The 26,891-nt window shown below is 35.6% G+C and overlaps 1 protein-coding gene across 3 annotated transcripts in view; it reads left to right on the top strand.

Annotated features, from left to right (window-relative positions):
* Positions 1-26,891, top strand: part of LOC149252608 (metal tolerance protein 4-like) — a 35,943-nt gene that overhangs the window by 1,557 nt on the left and 7,495 nt on the right. The window contains exon 1 of one of the 3 annotated variants that reach the window (XM_089459753.1): positions 25,739-26,163. The exons of the other annotated variants lie outside the window; for them this stretch is intronic. Within the exon in view, the coding sequence (XP_089315879.1) occupies positions 25,983-26,163 (181 nt within the window). The 5' untranslated portion in view covers positions 25,739-25,982. Of the gene's footprint in view, positions 1-25,738; positions 26,164-26,891 lie in introns of those variants that run through there. 3 annotated transcript variants of the gene reach the window in all.

The following is a 26,891-nucleotide window of genomic DNA, read 5'->3' on the forward strand; positions in this document are numbered from 1 at the left end:
GGATGTGTTCACGCATCATAGATTGATGTTGAGATGAGATTATAGTCTAAAATTTAGTGTTCTCTCTGAGCTTCTCGGCAATGTGCCTATGCCCCATAGATTGATGTTGAGATCAGATTATAATCTGAAATTCGGTGGTCTGTTTGAGCTTCTCGGCAGCTTTTCCCTGGGTGTCTTTTTTTTTTAAGCACTGTCTTCTTCCTATCCCCCTACTTGCCAGAACTTCCATCTAACACCATTCAAATCGATTCGAAATCCTTTTGGTTAAAAGGCCGCCATGTGGATTATATATTCCTCCAAGGACACCCAGGACTTGCCCCCAGTCCTAACTGCTGTTGTGTAGGCTGCTGCCTCCACGAGGATGAGCACAAACAGAAATTTGTCATTAAAGAGACTTGAATGCTAGTAGGGGCAATATCAGCGCCCAGCTTTCACTGATGTTATCCCTACTTGGGAGAAGGTTGGCGTTATCCCTATCTGGGAGAAACTGCAACTGACACCATTCAATTCGGAATCCTGAATTGAATCCTTGGTGAAGAGGCTGGACGTGGTATCTCTTTCTTCAAAGACACCCAGGACTTTCACCTGGCCCCATCTGCTGTTGTTTGCACTGGTACATCCAGAGCATGATCACAAACATGAACTTATCATTGGATGGATTGGAATGCTAGCGGGGAAAATGTCATTGCCCAGCTTTCACTGACTTTATCCCTACCTGGTAGAAAGTGTAACTTACACAATTCGGAATCCTTTGGATAAGGGGCCTGCGTGTTGTTTATCTATTTTCCGAAGGCTCACAGGGTTTGCACCTGTCCCCAGCTGTTGTTGTGTGCTGTGGTGCATCCATGAGCATCGGCACAAACACAAGTTTGTCGTTGGAGACACTTGAATGCTGGTGGGGTCATATCACTGTCACAGCATCCAAATTCCACTCACCCTACCCCTACCTAGGAGAAAGTGCAACTAACATCATCATTTCCGAATTCTTTGGCTAAGAGGCCGCATGTGGTTTATGTATTCCAACAAAGAATCCCCTAATTTGCATCTGGCTCAAACTGCTAAACTGTTGTTGTGTGTGCTGGCACATCCATAAACATTAGCACAAACACAATTTTGTCATTGAAGACACTTGAATGCTGGTGGGTACAACATCAGCTACCAGCTTTTGCTTACCCTGCAACCCACCTTTGACTAGGGGTGTAATTTTAATCAGATCACTTTCAGAGCTGAATTTTATGAATTTTTGATTGTTTAGCGATATCATCCATTGTAGTCTACTGATCAGTGGTTTTCTAGGGTTGATAGATCATTAAGCCATCCGCTAAGGTTTTTCTCACACCCAAATGATATGAGATCCAAAAGGATCAGGCAGGGTGCAAAGTCTTGGGCAATTTTGTCGGAAATTCTAATAGTTATCCCTCAAGCTTGGCATCTAATCCAAAGAAAGTGTACCTTGAATCCCTTCTAACAAAAAATATTATCCATTGTATTGTGAATTAAAGGTGATATGAGATTACATGTGCTATGAAAATGACCGATCTAAATCATCTACTTATAACGGTTGGGAATGGTGGGGTTCCTGAATCCTAATGAAGAGCATTTTGATAAATCCATTGGCAATTTAAGTATTGTGCATTACCTTCATTTTGAACATATTCTGGAATATTGGCCTGGTTGGAATCTCCCTGAAACGTAACATATCATCAAAAAGAGTCCTGTATCAGATTTGTTATGTTTCTTTTTTCTGGTTGCTGTATTTGTCACACTACTAAACATTGTTACCCTTCTGTTTTGAAGTTTCCTTCAAGCTATCAAGTAGAATATATGCTACTGCCTCATCAATATTTGATTTACTTGTCTCTTTCATGTTAATCATGACATACTATTTATACTTATGCTGTTATTGATTCATGATGGAAGAAATTTTGAAGTGTGTTTTGAATTCTATATGGGTACAAGCAATTCACAAGGTTCGGGTTCGGTAATGATTAGGTTCAGTTTGAGTTCGAATTTTTTGATGAGGTTCGCCATTAAGTTATATATATATATATATATATATATATATTAATTTAAAATGAATTTTAGGATAAAATAGTAAGAAATCAACATTAGTAAACATAAAAAATTCTATCATGGACATGGAAATTGCAAGGATAAATTACAAGCTTGAGTTATGACATGAAGTTATGAGTTTTGAACTATGGACTTAGTCAATGGCCTCAAAAAAATTTTAAGGTTCGCCAAAATTCGAACCTCAAGGTTAAAGTTTGACAAACCTTGTGACATAGGGTACAAGTCATTTGGTGTTTTACTGTTTATGTTGGCCTTCAAGTTATTGGCTGGCAATGACGGGATGTCGTGTGGAATTTTTTATTGTTGTAGCAAGTTTAACATTTTTAATTGGTTTGATAGCCAGTATTTTATAAGGTTCCTCAAATGTTGAATTGTTTGGGTGTGAGAAATTCACATCTTGGGAACTTTAAGGTTGCCTTAAATCGGCACATTTTCCAAATCACAAAATGCAACCCATATTTCAGGTTGGTGCTTTGAAGAGTAATCTCACTGTTTTACTTTTTGGACCCATATATGAGATCAAAATCAGTCCAATCACAATATTTTGGATCCATATACAACTAAAATCACGACAAAAATCAGTAATATACAGTCAAAATAGGTCGAAGAAGTAAAGCAATTAAACTATTTCCATATTGTCAAATTAGGTCTAAAAAGTAAAACAATTCAAGTATTTCAATGACAACAGTATTCTCTTATGAAGTAACTGTCTGTTAATTTCTTAATAAACATATAAAAGCTGGAGAATAAAGTGCCAAAGTGCTTTCAAAGTTAGAAAAGATGGTGATGTCATTTAATTCCCTTTCGCAGCTTTTTTGTTATTTTGCTCCTACACCATTTGACAAAAGGTACCTTCCAAAATACACTTTCTGTGACCGAACAACAGAGTGTTCTCCAGTACATGACTGAGTATTGGAGAGTGAGGCACCCAAGCTTTCTGCCACTGGTGATGGCGAATACCATCAGAACTGCCAAAAATTGTTGCCTCAGGCAACAAGCAACATTATCAGCATGGGCTTAATCTGTGGGAAAATAAAATAAAAGTTCATTGAGACAATTAGTCATATGGTCGTCAAATATCTAGCTACATTGCAGTAGAAGAAGTCCATCTTATCTTCATTCTTTTGGTCTTATGTTGTTGATAAATACTCGTAGGAAGGCATGTTCCCCGAGTGTATTAGAGAACGTCATCTCATTCATTTGACATGAATTGTCCCTTTCATAAATATTAATCCTAAGTTCAGTTTTAAACTTTTATGTGAGGGAATTCAAGGTCGGAGCAATGATACTATTTTACCCTGTAGTCATGGGTATGTGGGTGAAGCATTTGTTTATCCATTTGGGGTGCGCGTTCTTTGTATAGAAGTGAACCACAATTAGCTATAAGGCAAAAATAGTAATTTTATAACTGCGGTGTGACCTTATTTTTATTAGCTGAATATGTTTGATTCGATTGTGTTTTTGCACAAAATGTCATACTTTGCTTCCTTGCATGCATAAGTGAAAGAGTTGTTTATGCAATTTACGCTGGGCAGATACATTGGTGTCAGATCAGAGTTTCTACTTTTCAGTGCAGTTGTTTCTAGAAACTCTTCAATCAATTATTGAAGAGATTTTTAAACCTGTCATTGCATGCCTTAAGGGTGATGAGTGGGGACACTCTTCAAATAAAATAAAATCTTTACAGAGCTTTGAGATAGTGGGGACACTCTGCAAATTATTATATAGCTTTTAGAACTGTGCATAGAAATTTCAGAAAGTGATTTTACAAGCTACTATTATTTTAGTCAGGGATTCCCTCCTTATAATAGATTTTTAAACCTGTAATTGCATGCCTTAAGGGTGATGATTGGGGACAACCTTCAAATAAAATAAAATCTTTACAGAGCTTTGAGATAGTGGGGACACTCTGCAAATTATTTTATAGCTTTTAGAACTGTGCATAGAAATTTCAGAAAGTGATTTTACAAGCTACTATTATTTTAGGCAGGGATTCCCTCCTTATAATAGATTTTTAAACCTGTCATTGCATGCCTTAAGGGTGATGAGTGGGGACACTCTTCAAATAAAATAAAATCTTTACAGAGCTTTGAGATAGTGGGGACACTCTGCAAATTATTTTATAGCTTTTAGAACTGTGCATAGAAATTTCAGAAAGTGATTTTACAAGCTACTATTATTTTAGGCAGGGATTCCCTCCTTATAATAGATTTTAAGATCTAGCTTTGTCGACATGTTCCAAACTGTTTCCTGGACACGGGACAGATATGTCCAGATTCATTGGGATTAGGATTTGTGGATTTTCAAAAATTTTGCGACCTAAACATGCACGCCGACAATTTTAAAGAAATCAATTTAAGTTGAATCACATTTCCAAATAAAAAACTGCTAAACTGCAGTTTTAAAGAAATCATTTTAAGTTGTATCACATTTCCAATCAAAAAACTGCTAAACGGTTTCCAAAACAAAATTCTGCTGAACTCTCTCCAACGTCTGATAAATAAAGATGGAGACGTATTCACTTTCCAAAGGTAGGCCGTGTCTCTGACAAGATTACAAATCTTGCCTTTTAAGATTATGGGCTTGCTTTGTGTAATTAATTGGGACTCCTCTTATTCTTCATACTGCCCATTTGTTTATTTGAAATTTCTTTTGGATTGTAATAGATCTATGTTTTCAATATCTTTTCCCGTCATCTAACTTTTGCTCCTTACTTGCATCTTGCATTGCTGTGTTGACTTCTTCATATGTATCGTACATGATACCTAGTTTGTACCATAGTTTTTAAGTTAGGATTTGGATTTGGAATTGTTTGAGCGGGTCAACACCCATTCTGATTTGATTAGCATTGATCTGATTTCAATGACTCGGTTTACTAAAAATATATAAAATAGTTAAAATTTTAATGAAAAAAATATTATAAGGATTTCAAATTATTAGAGATAAAGAAGTCTACTCATATATGTCATATAAGGGTGAATATATCAAAATAGCACTAACTACAATATATAACAACAACAAAATACATAATCAATGAAACTCAATATCTTTTCCCATCATCTATAACTGTTGCGCCTTACTTGCATCTTTCATTGCGATGTTGACTTCTTCACATGTATTGTACATGATACCTAGTTTGTACGATAGTTTTTAAGTTAGGATTTGGATTTGGAATTGTTTGAGTGGGTCAACACAGATTCTGATTTGATTTGCATTGATCTGATTTCAGGGGTCAACACAGATTTTGATTAGCATTGATCTGATTTCAATGACTCAGTTTACTAAAAATATATAAACTAGTTAAGATTTTAATGGAAAAAAATATTTTAAGGATTTCAAATTATTAGAGATTAAGTACGCAAAGTCTACTCATATATGCCATATAAGGGTGAATATATCAAAATAACACTAAGTACAATATATAACAACAACAAAATACATAATCAATGAAGCTCTAAATAGTCTCGAGTCTAGAAAAAACATGTGACGAGTTACTGACCTACTACATAGTACAAATAATTGATCAACATGATCAATCATCAAATTCATCACCATTGATAGGAAAGGGATTATTAACAAAAACTACAAAATCAGTAGGTCTCTTTATAAAAACTTTTTAGGGTTTAGAGATTAGGCTTTATGTATTTAACAAAAAAATTGAAAATTTCAAGGTGGAGGTGGCATGGGAGGTTCTTGGATCTACTCGGCCAAGTAGGGTTGGCTTGATACCAAATAGGCTGAGTCATGCTTTGACTCAGTTAGTTTAGTACCATATTGGCCCACAGAATTGAGCTAAAGGCTAAATCCAAGCAGTCAACTCGACCAAATTGACTTGGACCGCTTTTCAAAACTACTAAATTGGCCCACGGAACTGAGTTGAAGGTTAAGTTGAAGCGGTCCCTAGTCAACTCAATGAGGTTGACTTGGATTGCTTTTCGAACTACTGAATTGAACCATCGAATTGAGCTGAAGGCTAAGTCAAATTGGTCCCTAGTCAACTCAACCAAGTTGACTTATACTGTTGTTCGAAACTGCCAAATTGGCCCACAAAATTGTTTTGAAGGCTCATTCGAAGCAATCCCCAATCAACTTGGCCAAGTTGACTTGCATCGCTTTTCAAAACTATGGTTTGTATGGTGCCTGTCGTAGATGCAAACTTGTGCTTTTACTTCTTGGAATGTCGATGACCTTATTTATCTAATACAATAGGAATGTGATTTAATCTTATTCTAGAAATTAGAAATGTGTTTTTATGCTCATTAATTGTTACAAATATTAAATCATAGTATGTATTATGTAATGTTGCTTAACTTTTTAATTTAAATAAAACAATGTTCACTTGCCTCTTAATGTTGCGTAACCTTTCACTAAGAAAAACTCCAAATAGATGATACTCAATAAGACATTTCATAGCCTCTTGTCTCTTCAAGTAGATTCTCAATAGGAAAACCTTAACTACTTGTGCTCCCATCATTAATGAGTACCAATTACCTAGTGGGTAAGGTGGACCTTTTTACATTAAATAACTATCCACTACTATGCAATAGTCCTTATTCAAATAGGATTGTTACATGCATCAATTGAATGACTCTTAGGTAGCCTAAAGTAGGAACGTTAGGGTAGGACCCCAATATGCGCCCCCCTTCAAAAGCAATGTTTTCCTCAAGGTTGGAGGTGAGAAAATTGTTGCAAAGTCACCATTGGTTCCCATATGGATTTTTCTCTCTACATATATTTCCATTGAATCAATACTTCTTGGATTGTGTGAAAATTGCTGCAAAGTCACCATTGGTTCCCATAAGGATTTTTCTGTTAGAAAATTATATATTACAGAGCAATGGAACACATAAAACATTGTAGAAATATAAACACAGAAAACACATAAAACAAGAGAGACACAGATATACGTGGTTCACCCAATTTGGGCTACGTTCACGGAGAAACAGCGAGTCCTTCCTTTTATATTATCTAGCAAACTGAAGAGATACAACCTATAGCAGATCCGTTGTAATTCTCTCTTCTCTCTCACACAATCTCCTCTCTCTTTCTCACTCAAAATACAAATCTACATAGACGCAATACAATTCCCTCATATATAGCGAGGGGTTGCCTTCTAAGGAAAAAAACACTAAATTAAACATAACTTCTACCGTCGGAGATCCGCCTAATGAACGGCCCAGATTGACTACGAAATTACAACATTTCACAAGGCAATTTTACATCTATTTTTAGCTTTGGGGGGCGCTGCCCCCAATCCCCCACCAAGGGGGGGCTACAAATAATCATCGTCGCCCCCCCTGGCGGCATACATTTTACGGGTGGCGTTGCCGCCACATTACGCCACATTACGAACTGGGGTCCAATGTGGCGATGCCTCTAAATAAAAAAGATAATCAGGCTCCACACCCAACAATTTCCCACTTGGAGACTGATTATAGCGACTCCACCACTGCTTCATTTGCTAGACAATGACTCCACTTTGGACCTGGTTGTTTCTCATCTTCTTCATCATACTTGAAGACCAATTGAAACTGAGCATAATCTTAGTTTCTCCTTGATTACAACTTTTGTTAACATATCTGCAGGATTCTGGCTAGTGTGTATCTTTTCCAGCGTCAACTGTCCATCTTCCAACATTGACTGTATGAAATGGTACTTGAGCTGTATATGTTTAGTCTTGGAATGAAATGCAGAGTTCTTTGCAAGATGTATGGCACTCTGGCTGTCACTGTATAACCTACCCAACTCCTTACCCAATTCATCCAGAAACCTTTGTAACCAAATCATTTCTTTACTAGCCTCTGTAGCAGCAACATACTCTACTTCCGTTGTTGAGAGTGTAACAACACTTTGCAGTTTTGAAACCCAATTGACAGTTGTTTCACCTATAGTAAACACATACTCTGTTGTGCTCCTCCTGTTATCTCTATCACCCGCCATTTCTGCATCAACATATCTTTGTAGAGCAATGTTTGAACCACCAAGGCATAATGCTTGATTTGTGGTACCTCTCAAATACCTGAGAATCCACTTCAATGCCATCCAATGTTCTTTTCCTGGATTGTTCATGTACCTGCTTACAACTCCCACTACATGTGCAATATCAGGGCTTGTACAGACCATTGCATACATTAAGTTTCCAATTGCTGATGCATATGGAACTTTAGACATATAAGCCATTTCTTCCTGAGTCTTGGGACACACTTCCTTATTTAGTTTGAAATGGCTAGCTAAAGGTATACTGACTAGTTTTTCATTCTGCATATTAAATCTTTTGAACACCTTTTCTATGTACTCACTCTGAGACAATGTTAATTTTTTATTCTTCTTGTCTCTAGTTATTCTCATACCAAGGATTTGTTTTGCAACACCCAAATCCTTCATTGCAAATGAGTTTGCCAATTTTCTTTTGAGCACATTTATTTCCTGCATGTTAGAACGTGCAACAAGCATGTCATCTACATACAATAACAATATAATATAGCTGCCATCATTTTTCCTTTTGAGATAAACACAATGATCAAAGTGACATCTAGTATAACTTTGTTCAAACATAAACCTATCAAATTTTAGATACCACTGCCTTGGAGCTTGTTTTAAGCCATACAAGCTCTTCTTCAACTTGTACACTAGTTTCTCCTTCTCTTTTACCTCATATCCTTGTGGTTGCTGCATATATATCTCTTCCTCCAAATCCCCATGGAAAAAGGTTGTCTTCACATCTAACTGCTTAAGATGCAAATCTTTAGTTGCTACTAGACTTAAAATAGTTATGATTGAAGTCATTTTAATAACAGGAGAAAATATCTCATCAAAGTTTATACCCTTTTTCTGTGCAAACCCCTTCATCACAAGTCTAGCTTTATACATTTTTCTACCTCTATCTTCTTCCTTCAACCTGTAAACCCATTTATTCTGCAATGTTGTTTTACCTACAGGCAACCTCACTAAGTCCCAAGTTTGGTTATGTGCTAAGGAGTCCATCTCTTCTTTCATGGCTTGCTCCCACTTCTTCCTGGTTTCTACCCGCATTGCTTCTTCATAACATTCTGGTTCACCAGAATCAGTCAACAATACATAATATAATGAAGGAGAGTATCGTTTAGGGGGTCTACTTATCCTGATGGATCTTCTAACACCACTTTCAGGTGTTTGAGGTGCTTGTTGTTGTTGTTGTTCTGCCTGTTGATCATTATGATTTTCAGGCACCTTCACTTTTCCTGTGGTTTCATGATCTCTTCTCTTAATGATTTTGTGTATTTCATAATCATAAAAGCGATAACCAAAATCATTAACACCATATCCAGTAAAGACACATTTATTTGACCAAAATCATTAACACCATATCCAGTAAAGACACATTTATTTGATTTTGCCTTAAGCTTTATTCTATTTTCTTTATTAAGGTGGACAAAGGATTCACAACCAAAAGTTTTAAAAAATGAGTAGTTTATCTTTTTACTTGTCCATGCCTCCTCTGGAATACCACCATCCAAAGAACTTGAAGGCCCTCTGTTTATTAAATAAACAACAGTATCTACAACATCTGCCGAAAATTGTAAAGGCAATCATGCATGCAATTTCATGTACCTTGCACGCTCCATGATTGTCATGTTCATCATTTTTAACACACCATTTTCTTGTGGTGTTCCTGGAACTGTCTTCTCTCTGCGAATTCCATTCTTTGAACAGTAGCTATCAAACTCTTTGTTGCAATATTCACTTCCATTGTTTGATCTGAGACACTTCAACCTTTTTCCTGTCTCATTTTCAACCAAAGCTTTCCATTTCTTGAAAGTATCAAATACATCAGATTTAGTTCGAATATAATAAATCCAGGTTTTTCTGGTCGCATCATCAATAAAAGTAACATAATAACGAGAGCCACCGAGAAATGATTCCTGAGCAGGTCCCCATACATCTGTATACACAAGCTCTAATTTTTCTCTCTTCTTTTCTTTCCTAACTCAGGAATCTGACTCTCTTTTGTTTTCCATAAACACAATTCTCATAGAATTTTGAATCAACATGCTTCAACCCTGGCAACAAATTTCTTGAATGAATAATCTGCATCCCCTTCTCACTCATGTGCCCAAACCTATGATGCCACAATATCGTATCTTCTCCTGTAGAGGTTAAAGCATTAACAGAATTAGAAATACCATTGCATAAATACAATGTACCAACCTTTTCTCCTTTTATTATTACCAAGACTCCTTTAGTGACCTTCCAAGTTTTATCTGTAAAAGTAGTTACATAGTCTTCACCTCCCAACTGCCTTGTTGAAATCAGATTTTTTTTTTCAAATCTGGAACATGCCTTACCTCCTTCAATAGCCATTGATTTCCATTCTATGGTTTTATGAAAATTTTACTCATTCCAATGATTTTACAGGGTTTATCATTACCCAATCAATCCTGTCCAAAATCTCTTTGAACATAATCATGAAAATGTTTCCTATCAAGTGTGGCATGGAATGAGACCCCTGAATCTACCACCTAGGCATCAATAATATTTTCTAATGAAAGAATCAAAGCATCTTGCAACACATCCCCTGTCACATTCGCTTCATGATTGTTTTCTTGTTACACGTCTCCTTCTTTTCCCTTCCGAGACTTGCAATCTTTCTTCAGGTGTCCCTTCTTCCCGCATTTCCAGCACACTATCCCCGATTTGGACTTGGATCTGCGTTTCCTTGACTTATTGCAGTATCTTGGGCTCTTTCCTCTTTCCATTTTTCTTCCCTTAGTCTCTGCAGTCAAAGCATTACCTGATGTCTCACCGGAGCTTTTCCGTCACATTTCCTCACTAAGGATTGCACCGACAACATTATCAAACTCTAAAGTACGAGATTCAAAGACAAAGTTACTAATGGCCATAACTAAACCATTTCAACTTTCTGGCAATGAACACATAAATAACAAGGTCCTAACTTCATCATCAAAAGTTACCCCTACAGAACTTAACTGACTGGTAACTGTATTAAATTCATTTAAATGATCAGCAACAGATCCACCTTTTGACATATTCATATTAAATAAGCGCTTCATAAAAAATACCTTATTTGAGGCTAAGGGTTTTTCATATAGTTTGGCCAATGCCGACATTAAACCCTCTGTTGTCGTTTCCTTTAAAATATTAAAGGCTACCGACGCCGCTAAACACAGTCGTATTGTTCCAAGTGCCTTTCGGTCGAGAATATCCCATTCTGTGTCTGTCATACTTGTCGGCTTCTTTATCTTTCCGCTCAATGGTGGGTACAAATCTTTCTGATATAGATAGTCTTCCATTTGCATCTTCCACAACTGGTAGTTTTGGCCGTTAAATTTTTCGATCTTAAACCTACCATCTTCCACCATTGCTCCCACTCGAACCAAGAACCCTTCTCTCTTGCAAGTTTATCAGCCAAATAAACCTTCGGCTCTGATGCGAGTTGTTAGAAAATTATATATTACAGAGAAATGTAACACACAAAATATTGTATAAATATAAACACAAAAAACACATAAAACAAGAGAGACATAGATATACGTGGTTCAACCAATTTGGGCTATGTCCACGGAGAAACAACTAGTCATTCCTTTTATATTATCCAGCAAACTGAAGAGATACAACCTACAACAGAGCCCCTGTAATTCCCTCTTCTCTCACACACAATCTCCTATCTCTTTCTCACTCAGAATACAGATCTACATAGATGCAATACAATTCCCTCATATATAGCGAGGGATTTTCTTCTAAGGCAAAAAAACCTAAATTAAACATAACTTCTACCGTCAGATCTCAGCCTAATGAACGACCCAGATTGACTACGAAATTACAACATTTTACAAGGCAATTTATGGTCGCCCCCACCTGGACCCCCCTAGCGGCGTACATTTTACGGGTAGCACGAACTAGGGTCCAATGTGGCGATGCCTCTAAATAAAGAAGATACTCAGGCTCCACACCCAACATTTTCACTCTGCATGTCTTTCCATTGAATCAATACTTCTTGGACTGTGTGTAGGTGCAATTGATGCTCACATATATCCAATATTACTTCCAATTGGAGCCATATGAAGCCTTCTTCATCACGTTCTAGTACGTTGGTTTGTGCCTTCCTATTCAATCCCATGACCTTCTTCAGACAAGACATATGAAAGATTGGATGGATCTTAGAGTGGGTTCACTGGTAAAAAAATCCAATACTTCGTTGAGTGGGAGCCAAATGGATCCTTCTTCATCAAGTTCTAGTAAGTTGGTTTGCACCTTGCCATTCAATCCTGCAACCTTCTTTAGACAAGTCACGTCAAAGATTCGGTGAATCCTAGAGTGGGATAGAAGACTCTACTTGTAGGCCACTTTCCAATGCAATGTTAATGGAACCAATGAAATCAATTTGGAGGGAAAATTGGTCCAACTGGGTGCCTTTGAACTGTTTTTGGCCAATTCGGTATTGAATTGACATTAGAGAATTAGCAAGTTTCGTGAAGTGTCCTATGGTGTAGCTAGGACCACCGAAACCCGATTTAAAAAAAAACAATATAATAAATTACAAGTACAATACCTAACCTTAGGGCCCTATTAATGCTATTCAAAGAGACCCCCTCCCCTCTAATTCACTCACCCTAGTAACTACTAGTAATGTTAAAATTTTAAAGTAAACACATTTAAATTTTTAATATTACCATTAATTGTCTTAGAATGTTTGAGAGTGATTCCAATCAATGTTATCAGAACCAAACTTGTCACTGAACCGAAAAACTCTCTGAAATAGGAACTGGTCAAAATTGGAGCGGAACTGATAAAAAAAAGACCAAAAAACCAGTCAACCTAAAACACATAAAATATTCAAATTTTAAAGAAAAACATATATATTCATGCACATCCATATGAATCCAAACAATTTGTGCACAAACAAGCAAAAATTCTCATTTATATAGCATGTAAGGGTGCACATAACCAAAATAGCATCAATTACAATCCATCTTTGAACCAAAAATACATCAACAAATAGGCTCTAGATGGCCTCTAGCATCCAAAAAAATCATGCTACAACAAATATCTACCTATCACCAAAATCATTGCCTATATTGGGATCCTTGTCATCAATATCTCCCTCTAAGCATTAAAATAAGATAGAAAAAGCGTAGCATGTCAAGTTAAGATTTTGTTAGATTGATGGGTATGTTTTTAGTAGGTCCATGATAAAGGAGTTCGACAACCAATGCCACTAACATCAAGGTGCATATAGGATTTGGTGCTCTTGATTAAATACTAGTCCCATACCCTCGTACATGACAAAATCCAATGGAAACGTTGCAATCTCCCCAATCCTGAAAACTTTTAAGTCTATTGGATTTTGAGTGAGGTTAGAACTACTCTCAAACATCTGGAGTCATTTCATGGTAATGTTAAAAATTTAAGTAAAAAGGAGAATGTCACTTTTACTTTAAGAATTAAACATTACCATGAATTGCATAGCAATACCAAGGCCATATGCTTGAATATTAGGTTGCTCTACTCAAAATTTTTTGTTTTCTCTTAAAAAAATTGCATTTGGAACATCTTTGGTGGAATTGTATGGAACCGGCTGGTTCGACCCAAATTGGTTGTTTCCATCACAGAACCAGCCTGTTTTGCACCGAACTGGCCATTTCCTGTTCCAAACCTCAAATTGGATCGGTTTGGCCCCCAAATCAGTCGGATCAACCATTTCCGGTCCAATTTTGATAACATTGGTTCCGATCTTATTGGATTTAATATGGAGAAAGTATAATTTAAAATCCCATTCAAAATTTAGTAGAATTAATAGATTTTAGGATTTCAAGATTGGCAAAATTGCAAAGCTTCCATTGGATTTTCTCTCTGCTGAACATTAGTGTTTAATCAAGAGCATGAAATCCATTATGTACCTTGATGTTGGTGGCATCGATTGATTTACTCTTTTGTCATGACCCTAGTAAAAATGTACCCATCACTCAAATAAAATCAATGTATTTTTGGTCGGCTTTGATTTTCTCAGTTTTGGTCTGGTGCACATTTTGGGGGTTGGTAGGTTCGATGACCAATTTAGTTCTAATAACATTGGTCCAATGCATTGGATGATCTTATAGGGTCTAAAGAACTTTAATGCTAATTTCTTGGGATTTTATCTTTGAGTGATGCTTGTTTATAAGGTTGGAGGTGAAGAAACACAAGATCCCTTTCGCTAAAGATTAATTTCAACGATGTTGAGCTTATTGTTTCATTGAATTTTGAGCCATGACTAGATTGTCCTTAAGTGTGCAAAAATGACTTCTCTAGTGTTAAGTGCATTATCTACTACATTGACCTTGGAGGTGCCTGGTAAATATGGAGTCATTGACAAGGGTTTTTGGCCATAGGAAAAGTCATATGGCATCATTAATGTAGCTCTATGATAACTGGTATTGTACCACCATTATACAAGTAGAAGTTATTGTGCCTTGCTATCCATTCATATACATGGATAAGCCTAGGAGAATTTTTTTTCTCTTATGACAAAACTTGCTAGCTAGAACCTTATTATGATCCACATATAGCCAACATCAGATGCCTCTCATCCATTTTTTCAAACAATGTATTCATTGATCTAACATGCTCATTCCATGAAGGTGGGTCATCTATTGTGAGACACCTTAACCATTTTTGCAATGTTCCACCAAGTTTTCACGACGGGAGGGCACTAGACAAGGGAGAGACACATGCCATGAAGGAGCACCCCCAAATTTTAGGGAATTCAGGGGGGTGGGGGTCGTCAGGGTGTGTATATATATTGTGAATATGATTCAAATTCAAATTCAGTAATGAAATTCATTGATTCATGCATTATAAATGTTTCAATGAAATAGAAATAGTAAAATATTGTATTCATTGATTTAAATTCATCATACATTATTTAGAATCTAATTAGTACTAAGAAAAATATTAGATACTTAAGTTTGAAGAATGGAATAGTAAATTGAAATTACTCAAACTCAAAAACAGTAAAAAGCGATGAGTCAAATAGTTGGTCTAAGGTCATTAATATCTAGAGTCAAGACTCAAAAGTTAAAACTAAAAATGGACAATAGACAATGAACCAATGATCGAACCAGTGGACTCCAAAACTCTAAACTAGAGAAAAAAAGGGACCAAAAAAATGATCGACGAAAAAATACATAAATATTTAAATTTTGAAAAAAATTATGTAAATATTTATGTGCAACTATATGAATCCAAACCAGTATCCACAAAAATGTAATTTTTCTCATATATATAGCAAGGGTGTATATAACCAAAATAACACTGAGTACAATCCATATTTGAACCAAAAATACATGAACAAAGAGGCTCTAGATGGCCTATATAGTAAAAAAAATCACGCTACAATAAATACCTACATATCATCAAAATCATTGCATATATTGAGATCCTTATCATCAATATCACCCTCAAAGCATTAAAATAAGATAGAAAAATCTTAACATGTCAAGTTGAGATTTTGTTTGAGTGATAGGTCAATTTTACTAGGTCATGACAGAGTAGTTCAATAAATAATACCACCAACATCGATGTACCTAGAGGGTTTGGTTCTCTTGATTAAATGCTAGTTCCTTACCCTCATACATGATAGGATCCCCCGATCTTGAAATCCTAAACACTATTAAGTCTATTGGATTTCGAGTGGGATCTAAAATTCTACTTTCTCCATATGAAATCCAATGAGGTCAAATTCATTCTCAAACATCCCAAGTCAATTAGTGGTAATGTTAAAAATTTAAGGTAACATTCTCATTTATTTGAAAGATAAAGGAGAATGTCACTTTTCATCTAAGAATTTAACATTACTATTAATTATATAACATTAGTAGGATCCCAGGGTTTAATATTAGGTTTCCCCACTCAAAAAAATATTATTTTCAAGCAAGATTCAGGGGGGTTGCCTTTCCTTTTTTGAGTGGGGGACGCCTACAAGCACCCCTTTTGGGGAAACACACCCCACACATTAGGGAAACCTTTCCATTTGCCTCTCCCTAAGTTTCTCCAAAAGGGGGATGTGGGGGACTGTTTCCTTAGGTGCCCCTTGTCCTGGAAGCATGGGAAACATGGGGAGTGTGTCCCCCACCCTAGGGGACATGTCCCCATGGAACACTACATTTTTGCATTCAAGTGCTTTCATTTAATGTTTAAGGCATTCTAGTATGGATCACAAGTTGAAATTGGATTATAGATCGCTATTGATTGTGTACTTGTTCCTTTACTTCAACTTCGTGTTTATGTCTCTTTAGGCCAGTGTGGCCTTCCTTGGGGTCTTTCTTTCACTGTCTAGGAGGGGCACAAATAGAAGGGTTTGATGATGGCAACACTCCATGTATCTCATAATTTTCACTTGTCATCATTCTTCGATGTTTGTTATCCCAACTTTTGATTTTTTATTGTCAATCGTTCATACTCATTCCTTGTTGGCCTTGTCCTATGAGAAGAAGGGATTGAAAATACTTAAGATAAGATAGATATCAAATTGTAGAAGAATGACAAGGGATGTAAGCAAGCAACAACCAATTATAGCTTGAGCTCTACCAGGGTTGCGGGGGAGCGCCCCCCCACCCCCCTTGAATTTGCTCCTAAAGCATGCTCCGCTCGGGAGCGGATTTGGAGTGACCTTTTCACGTTCTCAGAATTCGCTTGTTCCCTGCAAATTTTGAGAGTGAGCTCCCTTAAAAAAATTGTGCTCCCTACCTTTTCGAGAGCAAATGCAGGAGCGATCTCTCTCGAAGCGATTTTTTGAAGTCAGGGAGTGATTGATCCTGGCCACTCCTGCACGCCAAAAAGCACTCCCCGTGGTAAAAAATGTGCGTGGGTTTTTTAGTTGGAGGGAGGGGAGCGACCAAAAGAATTAAAAGCCTTCCTCCCCTTCCATAATCCATCATTTGCATCATTTGGTGAGTGAGCGGAAGTTTGGAGCTTGAGGCGAGTGAGAGGAAGATTGAGAGGGTTGCTTGAGGATTGCAAGGGAGATTGGAGGTTGGGATTAAAGCCACAATTGGAGAGCCAAAGAGGTAGGCTCTAGACTCTAATCTGGCATTTGTGTTTTTTATGTGTTCATTGTTAAATGAAAGATGTTCTCTTCTCTCTTTCCCATTCCCATTCTTGTTCCTCCATTCTATTGCAGGCAAGAAACTATAACTCCTCCAAAGTTCAAAACTTCAAACATGATGGGTATGTGGCTTGGCATTCTCTTTGTTGGTTCCTTTCTTGGTTTGGTTATGATGGTGTGGGGGAGCAAAAGGAGTAGTGATGAAGATGATGAAGAAGTGGGTAGTGGTGGATTAGGAAACCCTTGAGAATAGGAGTACCAAGAAGAAGAGGAGGAGGAGAAAAATGAGAGGGGAGATGATGATGGAAAAAAAACCAAAGTAGACCAAACCCCTTTGTGAAAATATGTTATTAGGCTTTCAAAAGGGAAATGCGCAGTGCAAGCTGGGCAAGACAAGGTTTGGGCCAAGGCAGCTTAGACCTGCCGACGAGCGACTGAAAATAGTAAGGACTCAATGCATGTGCGAAGTTGGGTGAAAACATGAGTGAATGAGCATGCATGCAACCGGTAAGTGCAGGATTCAATAAGATGGGAAAACAACTAAGTGTGTGAAGCAAGTCATCGCAACGAAGACCATTAGTGCAGAAATAATGTCATGTATGCGACAACAAGGAAATGCAATGCAAAACTCGAAACAATGCTTCTGCAAACTAACATGCATTGAAACGACAGCTAGCATTCAACAAAACCAAACAAACAACATTCACACAAACCGAAATACAAAAAGCGATAGAAAAGCAGCACAAGACATGAAAATCGGGCTTACCCGGGAAAAAGTTGCGATGTGTGTGTTGAAGGTTCCTAAATGCGTTGGGAATGCTAGAGCTCCAATATCGAAATGAAGAATGAGCTTTGAAGCATCGAATAAATAGTTTTGATAAGACCGAGGCTTATGGCACACATGTCACAAATCTAGGAAAATGTGACACTTGGCGAGAGGTTTCTAAAATGACTTTTGCATGTAACCCCCATCTGCTAAAAATAGATCCCTAAAATTTAGGGATGCTTTTTGCTTTTTTCTTTTTCGAGAAAAAGCTGCCATGCATGCAAGGCAAGATTGCACAGTCCTAGAGGGAACTGGTCAACTTGTGAGCACATGCAATGGCTAACAAGCCTTGGGATGACTTCTGCGCAGTTTTTGGGCTGAGTGGCTCTGGCGGCCCCTCAAGCTCTGTGCAATTTCTAGACTAAAGCGAAGGCTACCAACCAAAACTGTGCAAATTCTGAGAGGAAGACAACCTGCATGCTCTGCACAATTTTGGAGAGTAGCTAGTTGCCATGATGCACTGTGCAATTCTGGAGAGCAAGGCTGGTTGCCCTCCAATTCTGCGCAATTCTCCAAGTCAACACAAGAACCGGTTGAAGACCAAGTCACGAGAAGTCAACTTGCGGGTGAAAGGCAAACAAGTTAGCAAACACAAGCTGCTAAACCAAAGAAACTCAACTCAAAGCATAAGTACCTGGGCAATGCAAGACATGTTGCTAAGGATGGTTGGTAGGGAGGCTCCAAAACGAAGCTAAAGCAAAATTTTGGAGGATGGTTGTAGCGGCCTCAACAGATTCATTGTTATAGTTGGAACATAATAACTCTTCATTAGTGATCTCTCTCTCTTTAGTGCAATGGAGGATTAGTAGAGCAACTTTCTTTTATGGTGGATCTTGGATGTTGCATCGTGAAGTAAGTTAGTTTATTTGTTGTATTATGTTTCATGGGATTAAAGTGCTTGTGCTAAGTTGGTGTATTTGGTATTTGTTTCATCTTCCCTTGTTGAGCTAAACCATTCCTTCAAGTATTTGAGGAATTGTGAACCTAAATTGCAAGGTTAGTTAGTTTATTTTCCCTAGTTTTGTTTGGATTTAGAATCACTCTAAAGAAGCCTTAGAATTTTTTGTATCCTCCATTTGCCCTATATTGAAAAGGCACAAGTCTATCTCATTTGTGATATTCTTTTGAAAAAATTTAAAATCATTTTTTTGTTTGTTTTATTGTAAGTTAGGGTTAAATCGCAACAAAATATTGTATTTTAGGCATTTAATGATTTGTTGTTGCACGCCCTAGAGTTAGGTCTTGTTTAACACTGCATTAGAAAAGCTAACTTAAAGCATTTCATGCATTTTTTAGTCATATTTTAGGGTTAACATCAAACTTTATTTGTTGTTACATGTTTTTATTAAGCATCAAAATTTGTTGTGTTTTTGTCTTTAGTATATTCTTAAATTCAACTTTCATCTCATATATTTTTTACACAATTTTAGTGGCTAAATTTGATGCTGTTATAAACTATTGTTTTGCTGCAATTTGCTGATTTAAAACTTTAGTTTATAGTAGCATTGAGCTTTTCTTGATTTGGTATTTTTGAGTAACCTATTTGAGACTCCTTAGACTAAATCTATTCTTTAGATTGACCCGTAGATCCTTTGAACCCAAGCTTTGAACTCACTTCTTCAACCATTGTAAAACCTAATTTGTAATACCTTTATCTAGTGGAATTTTGTTTGTACATGTAACAAACTACTATATAAATATCCATGATAGGACAGTGATATATTATATAAAAATATTTGAATATAAGCGAGATGATGATTTGATTATAATTGAGGGTCTTGTATATATACCTAGGCAAGTACCCTTTCATTGAATGGTCATGTCCTTTAGAACATGCCTCTTCATTAACTAATTACTAGTTAATTAATCATTATTTTATATATATATATATATATATATTTGAAATTTAATTTTATATTATTCATAACATTGTCTACCTTTTCGAAAAAACTTTGTCCTCAAAGTTGATTGCTGAAAAGACATATCATCCATTCTTTGTCTTCGAAATCTATTTGCACCTTTTGGAATTCTTCGATCTGTCATTTTCGTTGACATGGGATGATAAGATCTTTGGAGTGATAAATAAAATTGTTGAACTGAGAAGGGATATGACCATCCTAAATCAATTTTTTTATGGAACTTTGCAATTACTTGATAACTGGGATAAATTGTTATTGTCAGACTCGACTATGCTGACATCTTTATTCTTCAGAACATAAGTATATTATTTTTGTTTTGAGTGATACATATGTAGACTGATTGCGATGTCTGCTCTTGTGATTCAGGTGTAGATCAGGAGTTCTTTTGATTTGTTTTTCTCTTATCATGTGTGTGGCAATATTTTGACTTACTTCAGGTACTTATGTTGTTGAGTTGGTTACAGAACCTCCACTTGGAATTTTCATCGCCTGAACTACAACATTTGAGTGTGTTTTTTCTTCCACTGGTTTGTTTTTTTCTTAAGTTCTAATATTGACTAGATCATTATTTGTTCATTTTTCTTCTATTTGGATGGTTACATCTGACGACTTCGATACATTTTTCGTGATGAGTTCTTCTAATTTATTTTTCAATGATTGTTTATCATTTTTAATTTTCTTAATTTGAGTGAGTAATTTCTCTCTATGGTCCTTAAGACGAGTAATTTCTTCATTTTTGTTAGCGACGATTTTGTCAACTTCCATTTGCATATTTTGTATTGCTTTTTAACTTTCTTGAAGAATTACTTTTGAGATATCTTGTATGTCTTTTGGCGTCACTGAATCTGGCTTCAAAGTAACGCCTTGTAGCGTTATTTTTTTCTTTTTGTGGGAAAATGTCAAAAACTTCTTTTTCATATTTAGGATAAATGACCCTAGTGATTCCATTAAGGGCGAACCCATAATTATATCACTATTGTCGCAAAATAAGGTTTTAACGATGAATTGCGAGGTAAAAATAGTCTCCAATGCATAGTTGTAGATTGTTTATGTTATATTGTTTATTATTCATCGAATCCATCATTTCAATTATGTTTGATTCATGAATCACTAATTGGTTAACACATTTAGTACTAACAATTTTCTTTTTTTAATCTTGAGTGGGATTGATAGAGATTATAACATCCCTTTGATTTTAAATAGTGCATTAACACACATTCTAATAGTTTTAGGAAATCTTCTATCACGATCTCCATTCTTTCTTCCTTCATCATTTCTGACTTAGACTCCATTCCTTTCTCGCCAGTGATTGATTCCATTTTGCTTCCAACTTGGTACTTATAGCTTTAGATATTGTTTTTATATATACTCCTTTTTAATATTTCTTACAATTTTGTTGTTGTAATTTTTGTTTTTCCTTTTTCACCTCTTATATATATATATAAAATACTTGATAAAAATATTTAAAACTTTTAAAATTAAAATTTTGGCACACACTTGTATTTTGGCCTTTTTAATATCTCCTTTTGTTTTAAAGCACCAATTAGTATACTTTTTATGTCTCTATCCACGAAGCAATAATAAGTTTCAATGCTTTAATGACACTTTAACTTATAAAATATTATTGTTTTCTTCATGAGGAAACTTTGGATTTAATTTTATATGTAACAAATCGACAAGGGAGTAGGATGTGGCCCACGACGTGATGGTCCAAGGCATGAAACACAGTTGTTGGGGTGAGTGACAACGGGCGACGGGGTCCGCAGGTATGCTGGCAGTCGTAGCTCTAGTAGGGTAGGGAAATAAAATGGCGCGTGCTGTAGAGGGACTCGATTTAGCTGACTGTTGGATTGTTTTGGTGCGACAGTAAATGGCCTCACAACATATTTGCAGCATCAGCCACTAGTTTCAGGTGGGTTGCAACGGGGTTCCTTTGGGCGTGTCGACTGTGCGACAATGAGCAAGGCATTTTTTGACGACGGTGGCAGGAATAACTAAGTTTCTATGGCAGTTTAGATGACACAGATTGCAGTGATTGTCAAATGAATGCTGGCAGGAAAGGATGATGCAGCAGGGGACTAGGGATTGGTGTTGCCAGTGGGAAGAACGACAGAGCGTGAATGTTGTTTGGATGAAGGGATGGATGACAATTGCGTTACTACGAAAGGCTGAGGCAGAGATTTCAACAACAATGTTGGTTGTGAGTTGTGGTGGGGTAGAGCGAAGATTGCAACTACGTGCTGTGGCGGAAGGTTTGTCAGATGACGCTATGGTTATAGGTATGCTGACTTCCCTCTTTCTTTTCTTTTTAAATAATCTTTTTATTTTATTTTTATAATTTTTCTTTTACTAATCTCCTCTTATTTTTGTTTTTTTTTTTTTAATTCTTTTATATATATAATTATTTTATTTATTTATTTATTTATTAATTTTTTTTTTTTATATACTCTTTTTTTTTTTTTTTTTTTTTTTTTTTACTTTGTATTTTTTATAATATATATATTTATATATACACTCTTTTTTGAAATTTTTTAAATAAATTTTTAAGTTTTTTTTTATACATATATATATTAAGGGCCAAGGACTTGAGAGTGAAAATGGAGAATCTCCAAACTATGTAGCGAAACGTTTCAATGGCAACGACAACAACGAAGGCTGGACCAGACCGACTCTGTGTAGCAATTGGGTTATGTATCTTCAAATAACATCTAACCTTAATTTTATATATGAGACCATAGAATATCTTTGAACTTCTAGTTAAAAATGATATATATATATATATATATATATATATATATATATATATATATATATTTTTTTTTTAATATATATAATTATTTTATTTATTTATTTATTTTTTAATTTTTTTTTTTTTATATACTCTTTTTTTTTTTTTTTTTACTTTGTATTTTTTATAATATATATATTTATATATACACTCTTTTTTGAAAATTTTTAAATAATTTTTTAAGTTTTTTTTTATACATATATATATTAAGGGCCAAGGACTTGAGAGTGAAAATGGAGAATCTCCAAACTATGTAGCAAAACGTTTCAATGGCAACGACAACAACGAAGGCTGGACCAGACCGACTCTGTGTAGCAATTGGGTTATGTATCTTCAAATAACATCTAACCTTAATTTTATATATGAGACCATAGAATATCTTTGAACTTCTAGTTAAAAATGATATATATATATATATATATATATATATATTTATTTTTTTTGAATTCGATAAGCTATCCTCGAACCTCGAGTCTAAAACTTTATATATATATATATATATATATATATATATATATATATATATATATATTACTACTGCACCCCATGTTTCCATGCTCCAAGAGTGGGGGCATATGGGGAAATGTTTTCCCATGTCCTTACACCCCCGTCCCCTGGCAACATTTTTTTGTCCAATATTCCTTTACACTGGATAAAGATGGGAGATAAAGGTTTGAGGGCTTTGTCACGATGGAAACTAATGGTAATATTGAATTCTTAAAGTAAAATGTGGATATTCTCCTCTTTTTTTTTTGTTATCTACAGAAACGGTAGGATAAAGGAGAATATCAACATTTTACTTAAATTTTTAATATTACCATTAAATATTTTAAGATATTCGAAAGTGGTTTCAGCTAGTGTTGTAGGATCCGCCCCCTGAGATAAGGTTTGAGGGCTTTGTAACCATGGAAACTAATGGTAATATTGAACTCTTAAAGTAAAATGTGGATATTCTCCTCCTTTTTTTTTTATCAACAGAAAAGTTAAGATAAAGGAGAATATCAACATTTTACTTAAATTTTTAATATTACTATTAAATATTTTAGGATATTTGAAAGTGGTTTCAGCTAGTGTTGTAGGATCCGCCCCCCTCATAGATCAAGAGGCAAATTTGTGTCCCGAAGGGATATGCCATCGATTCTTTCGAAGAATAGTGGTTCTGCTAAATTTTTGCAATTCCTGGAAAAACAAAATCATGACGGTTCCATTGGCTTGATTTGTGGTTCTGACACGGATCTTGCGTGGTCACGACTAGATCCGGGAGATGCAGATAATTTTGTGGACTTGTCTTCTTTTTGGACTTGAATTGGGTTTAGGTGGGGTTTAAGTGAGTTAGGGAAAATATGTTTGATGCTTCCTAGATGCTCCATCTTTCATTTTCATCTTTTTACTTAAATTTTTAACATTACCATGAAATGACTTACGATGTTTGAGAGTGGTTCCAACCTCATCAAACTTCATATGGAGAAAAAAGAATTTTATATCCCATTCAAAATTCCACTGACTTAACAACTTTCAGGGTTTCAAGATCAATGGAATTGTGGCATTTCATGAGATTATATCATTTATGAGGGTATGTGATTGGCATTTAAACAAGAACACCAAGCCCTATATGTACCCAATGTTGGTGGTGTTGATTGTTGAACTCCTTTGTCATGGCCTTAACAAAAAATCAACCCTTCGCTCAAGTCAAAATCATTGATCAAGCATGTTAAGCTTTCTCTGCCATATTATAAGGCTTGGATTAGGCTGTTTGATCAAAATTGAACAATGTTGATTAATATCCCTAGAGAACCGAAGTAGAGGTAAAGACTAGACAAGAGGAGAGGAATCTAAATTCTAGATGGTTGATGCTCGAATATTTAATCATTGATGTACAATGGATGTCATATCTATCTTGATTTATGTACAAATATGCATGTTTTCATATCTTCTACAACTAATTTGGTATTTTAGATTATATATATATATTAAACGCTTTTGTTGCTTCCAAAAAACGTCCTCGCTTCGTCCCAGTAGAGTTTTCAATGTGAATTACATTGAGAATTATAATGTATTTGCAAGCCTTGCAGACATGCAGCGGGTTCGAAGAAATCAACAAGTCTCTCTTGAGAGAATGGATGCTCGTCTAGCTTGTATCGAAAGACATATATATCATGGTTTCGTAAGCTCTTCCGGGATCTAGTGCTTAGGATCCCGCTTTAGTTACATCTTCTGATACTTAGATTTTTTAATGATTGCTAGTATTTTTATATTTTGAAATTGTGCAATAAATACTTTAGTGATTAATATTTTTGAGATTTTAAACAAATTATCCTATAAGTAAGTGGTAAAAAATACCTAATTTCCCATCGCTATGGTAGAATTATGTACTACTTGATATGTTATGTTTAGATGTATGGTAGAATTATATACTACTTGATATGTTATGTTAATGTGAACTAATACAAAACAACTTAAAAAAAATTGATTGCATGGGAAGCTCAAACTTGATTTCTTGTCTCTAAATATTTGGCATAAACCCAAAACCAATATATAAAAAACAAAACATACTCCTTTTAGTTGAACCACACTGATCGGAGCAAAGGAACATATTTAATAATCATACGGATGATTATACTTATGAGGGGAATTTATGTCGTGGAGTGTTAAGATTTTTTTAATATTTTTATTTTTTAAGTAGTGTTTAAGTTAAAAAAGATTAATGTTATGTTATTGATTACTTTTGTGTTTTGAAAATTATAGGGTTTATTTTGGATATCATTTTCGAAATAAGGGGAAATTTAGTTTTATATTTTAAAATTTATTTTAAATATTATATTTAAAATAAAGAAACTGAAAATATATATATTAATGAAATTTAAAATTTAATTTATATTCCAATTTTATTATAATTTAGTTTTAAATAGATGTCCGAAAGCAATAAAGTTCTCAACGACCATTAACTTAATTTCAAATCAAAGTAATGTGACAAATCATGACGTGGGGTCGGCTCCAAAGTTCAATCATATAAATGCGAAAACTTATCCGAAGACACAAAAATGGAGGATAGAAAATCAAAAGTAAACTGGCCTTCGCCTGTGGTCACAACGTCTTCGCACCTTGTCTGTAACAAGCTTAATCTGTGAGGCAGAGGAACCGATTGATCATCGAACTCCAGAAAAATTTAGCGAAATATCCCGCCAAACACAAAAACCAGAGGTGGCCGGGATCTTCATTACAGAATTGAGGATAAGTGCTTGCTATATAAGATTCCACGCCCATTGTTGTTTCGTGGAGTGAAGAAACTGAGAAATGGAGGACTCCACTACTCGTCCTCTGATAGAAGACGTGATAGACATAGAGTCCGGAGGTAGTCCTGACAATAAGAGCACTTTCTGGAGTAGGCGTGATTATCTTTTGAAACAATTGCCGGGACTTTACATATCGAAGTACGATGAAGTCGATGTGCCTCCGTTCCAACGACTAACCAGAGGTAATTACAATTTCTTTCATTGGCTGCCTGTGTTTATTTTTGGGTTTGGTACTGGAATTTGCTGTTAAACTGCGTTTATGTTTATTTGAGTCTTACGTGGTCTTTCGGACATTTTATCTTATAGAATATCACAATGCGAATTTAATCATGCTTTAATAAAGAATCACATTAGCCGCTCTGATTTGTGGCCTGGATCTGAAAAGTTGGGCTTATGCTATTATCGATTTAGGATATTGGGTTTTTTTGGTAAAGATTCTGTGTTGGTAAAAAAGGAGGATGCTATTACATAGCCTGATGCTGCCTTATGACTTTGGCAATGTACCGCTTGAACATTGTTCTATTTATGTATGTTTTTACTGTATTATGAATACAAATGTTGCTTTTTTCGTTCTGAAAAAAGGGAGGAGGCTAGCCACATTCCTTTGTCATAGGATATCACGATAAGGCTGGGTTTACATTCCAGTGTGTTTGGAAGCCCTTTGGGTTATGCCCATTCATCATAGATTGATGTTGAGATTAGATTATAGTCTGAAATTTGGTGGTCCGTATGCGTTTTTGTTCGGTTTGAAACACTTTTGGGCAATGTGGATGGCTATAGGTGGACAGTGTTGTTTTTGCAGTGGGTATTGTTGAAGGGCTTGTTGTAGGGTTTATTGATGTTTGATCACGAGTGGTTGGAACATGATCCTCATACTCGCATCTTTGGGCTGAAAAGCAAACAGAATAGG

Source organism: Pinus tabuliformis, chromosome 7 (assembly GCF_031772625.1).
Source record: "Pinus tabuliformis cultivar Carrire ecotype Pingquan chromosome 7, CPIR1, whole genome shotgun sequence".
Classification (NCBI taxonomy): Eukaryota; Viridiplantae; Streptophyta; class Pinopsida; order Pinales; family Pinaceae; genus Pinus; species Pinus tabuliformis.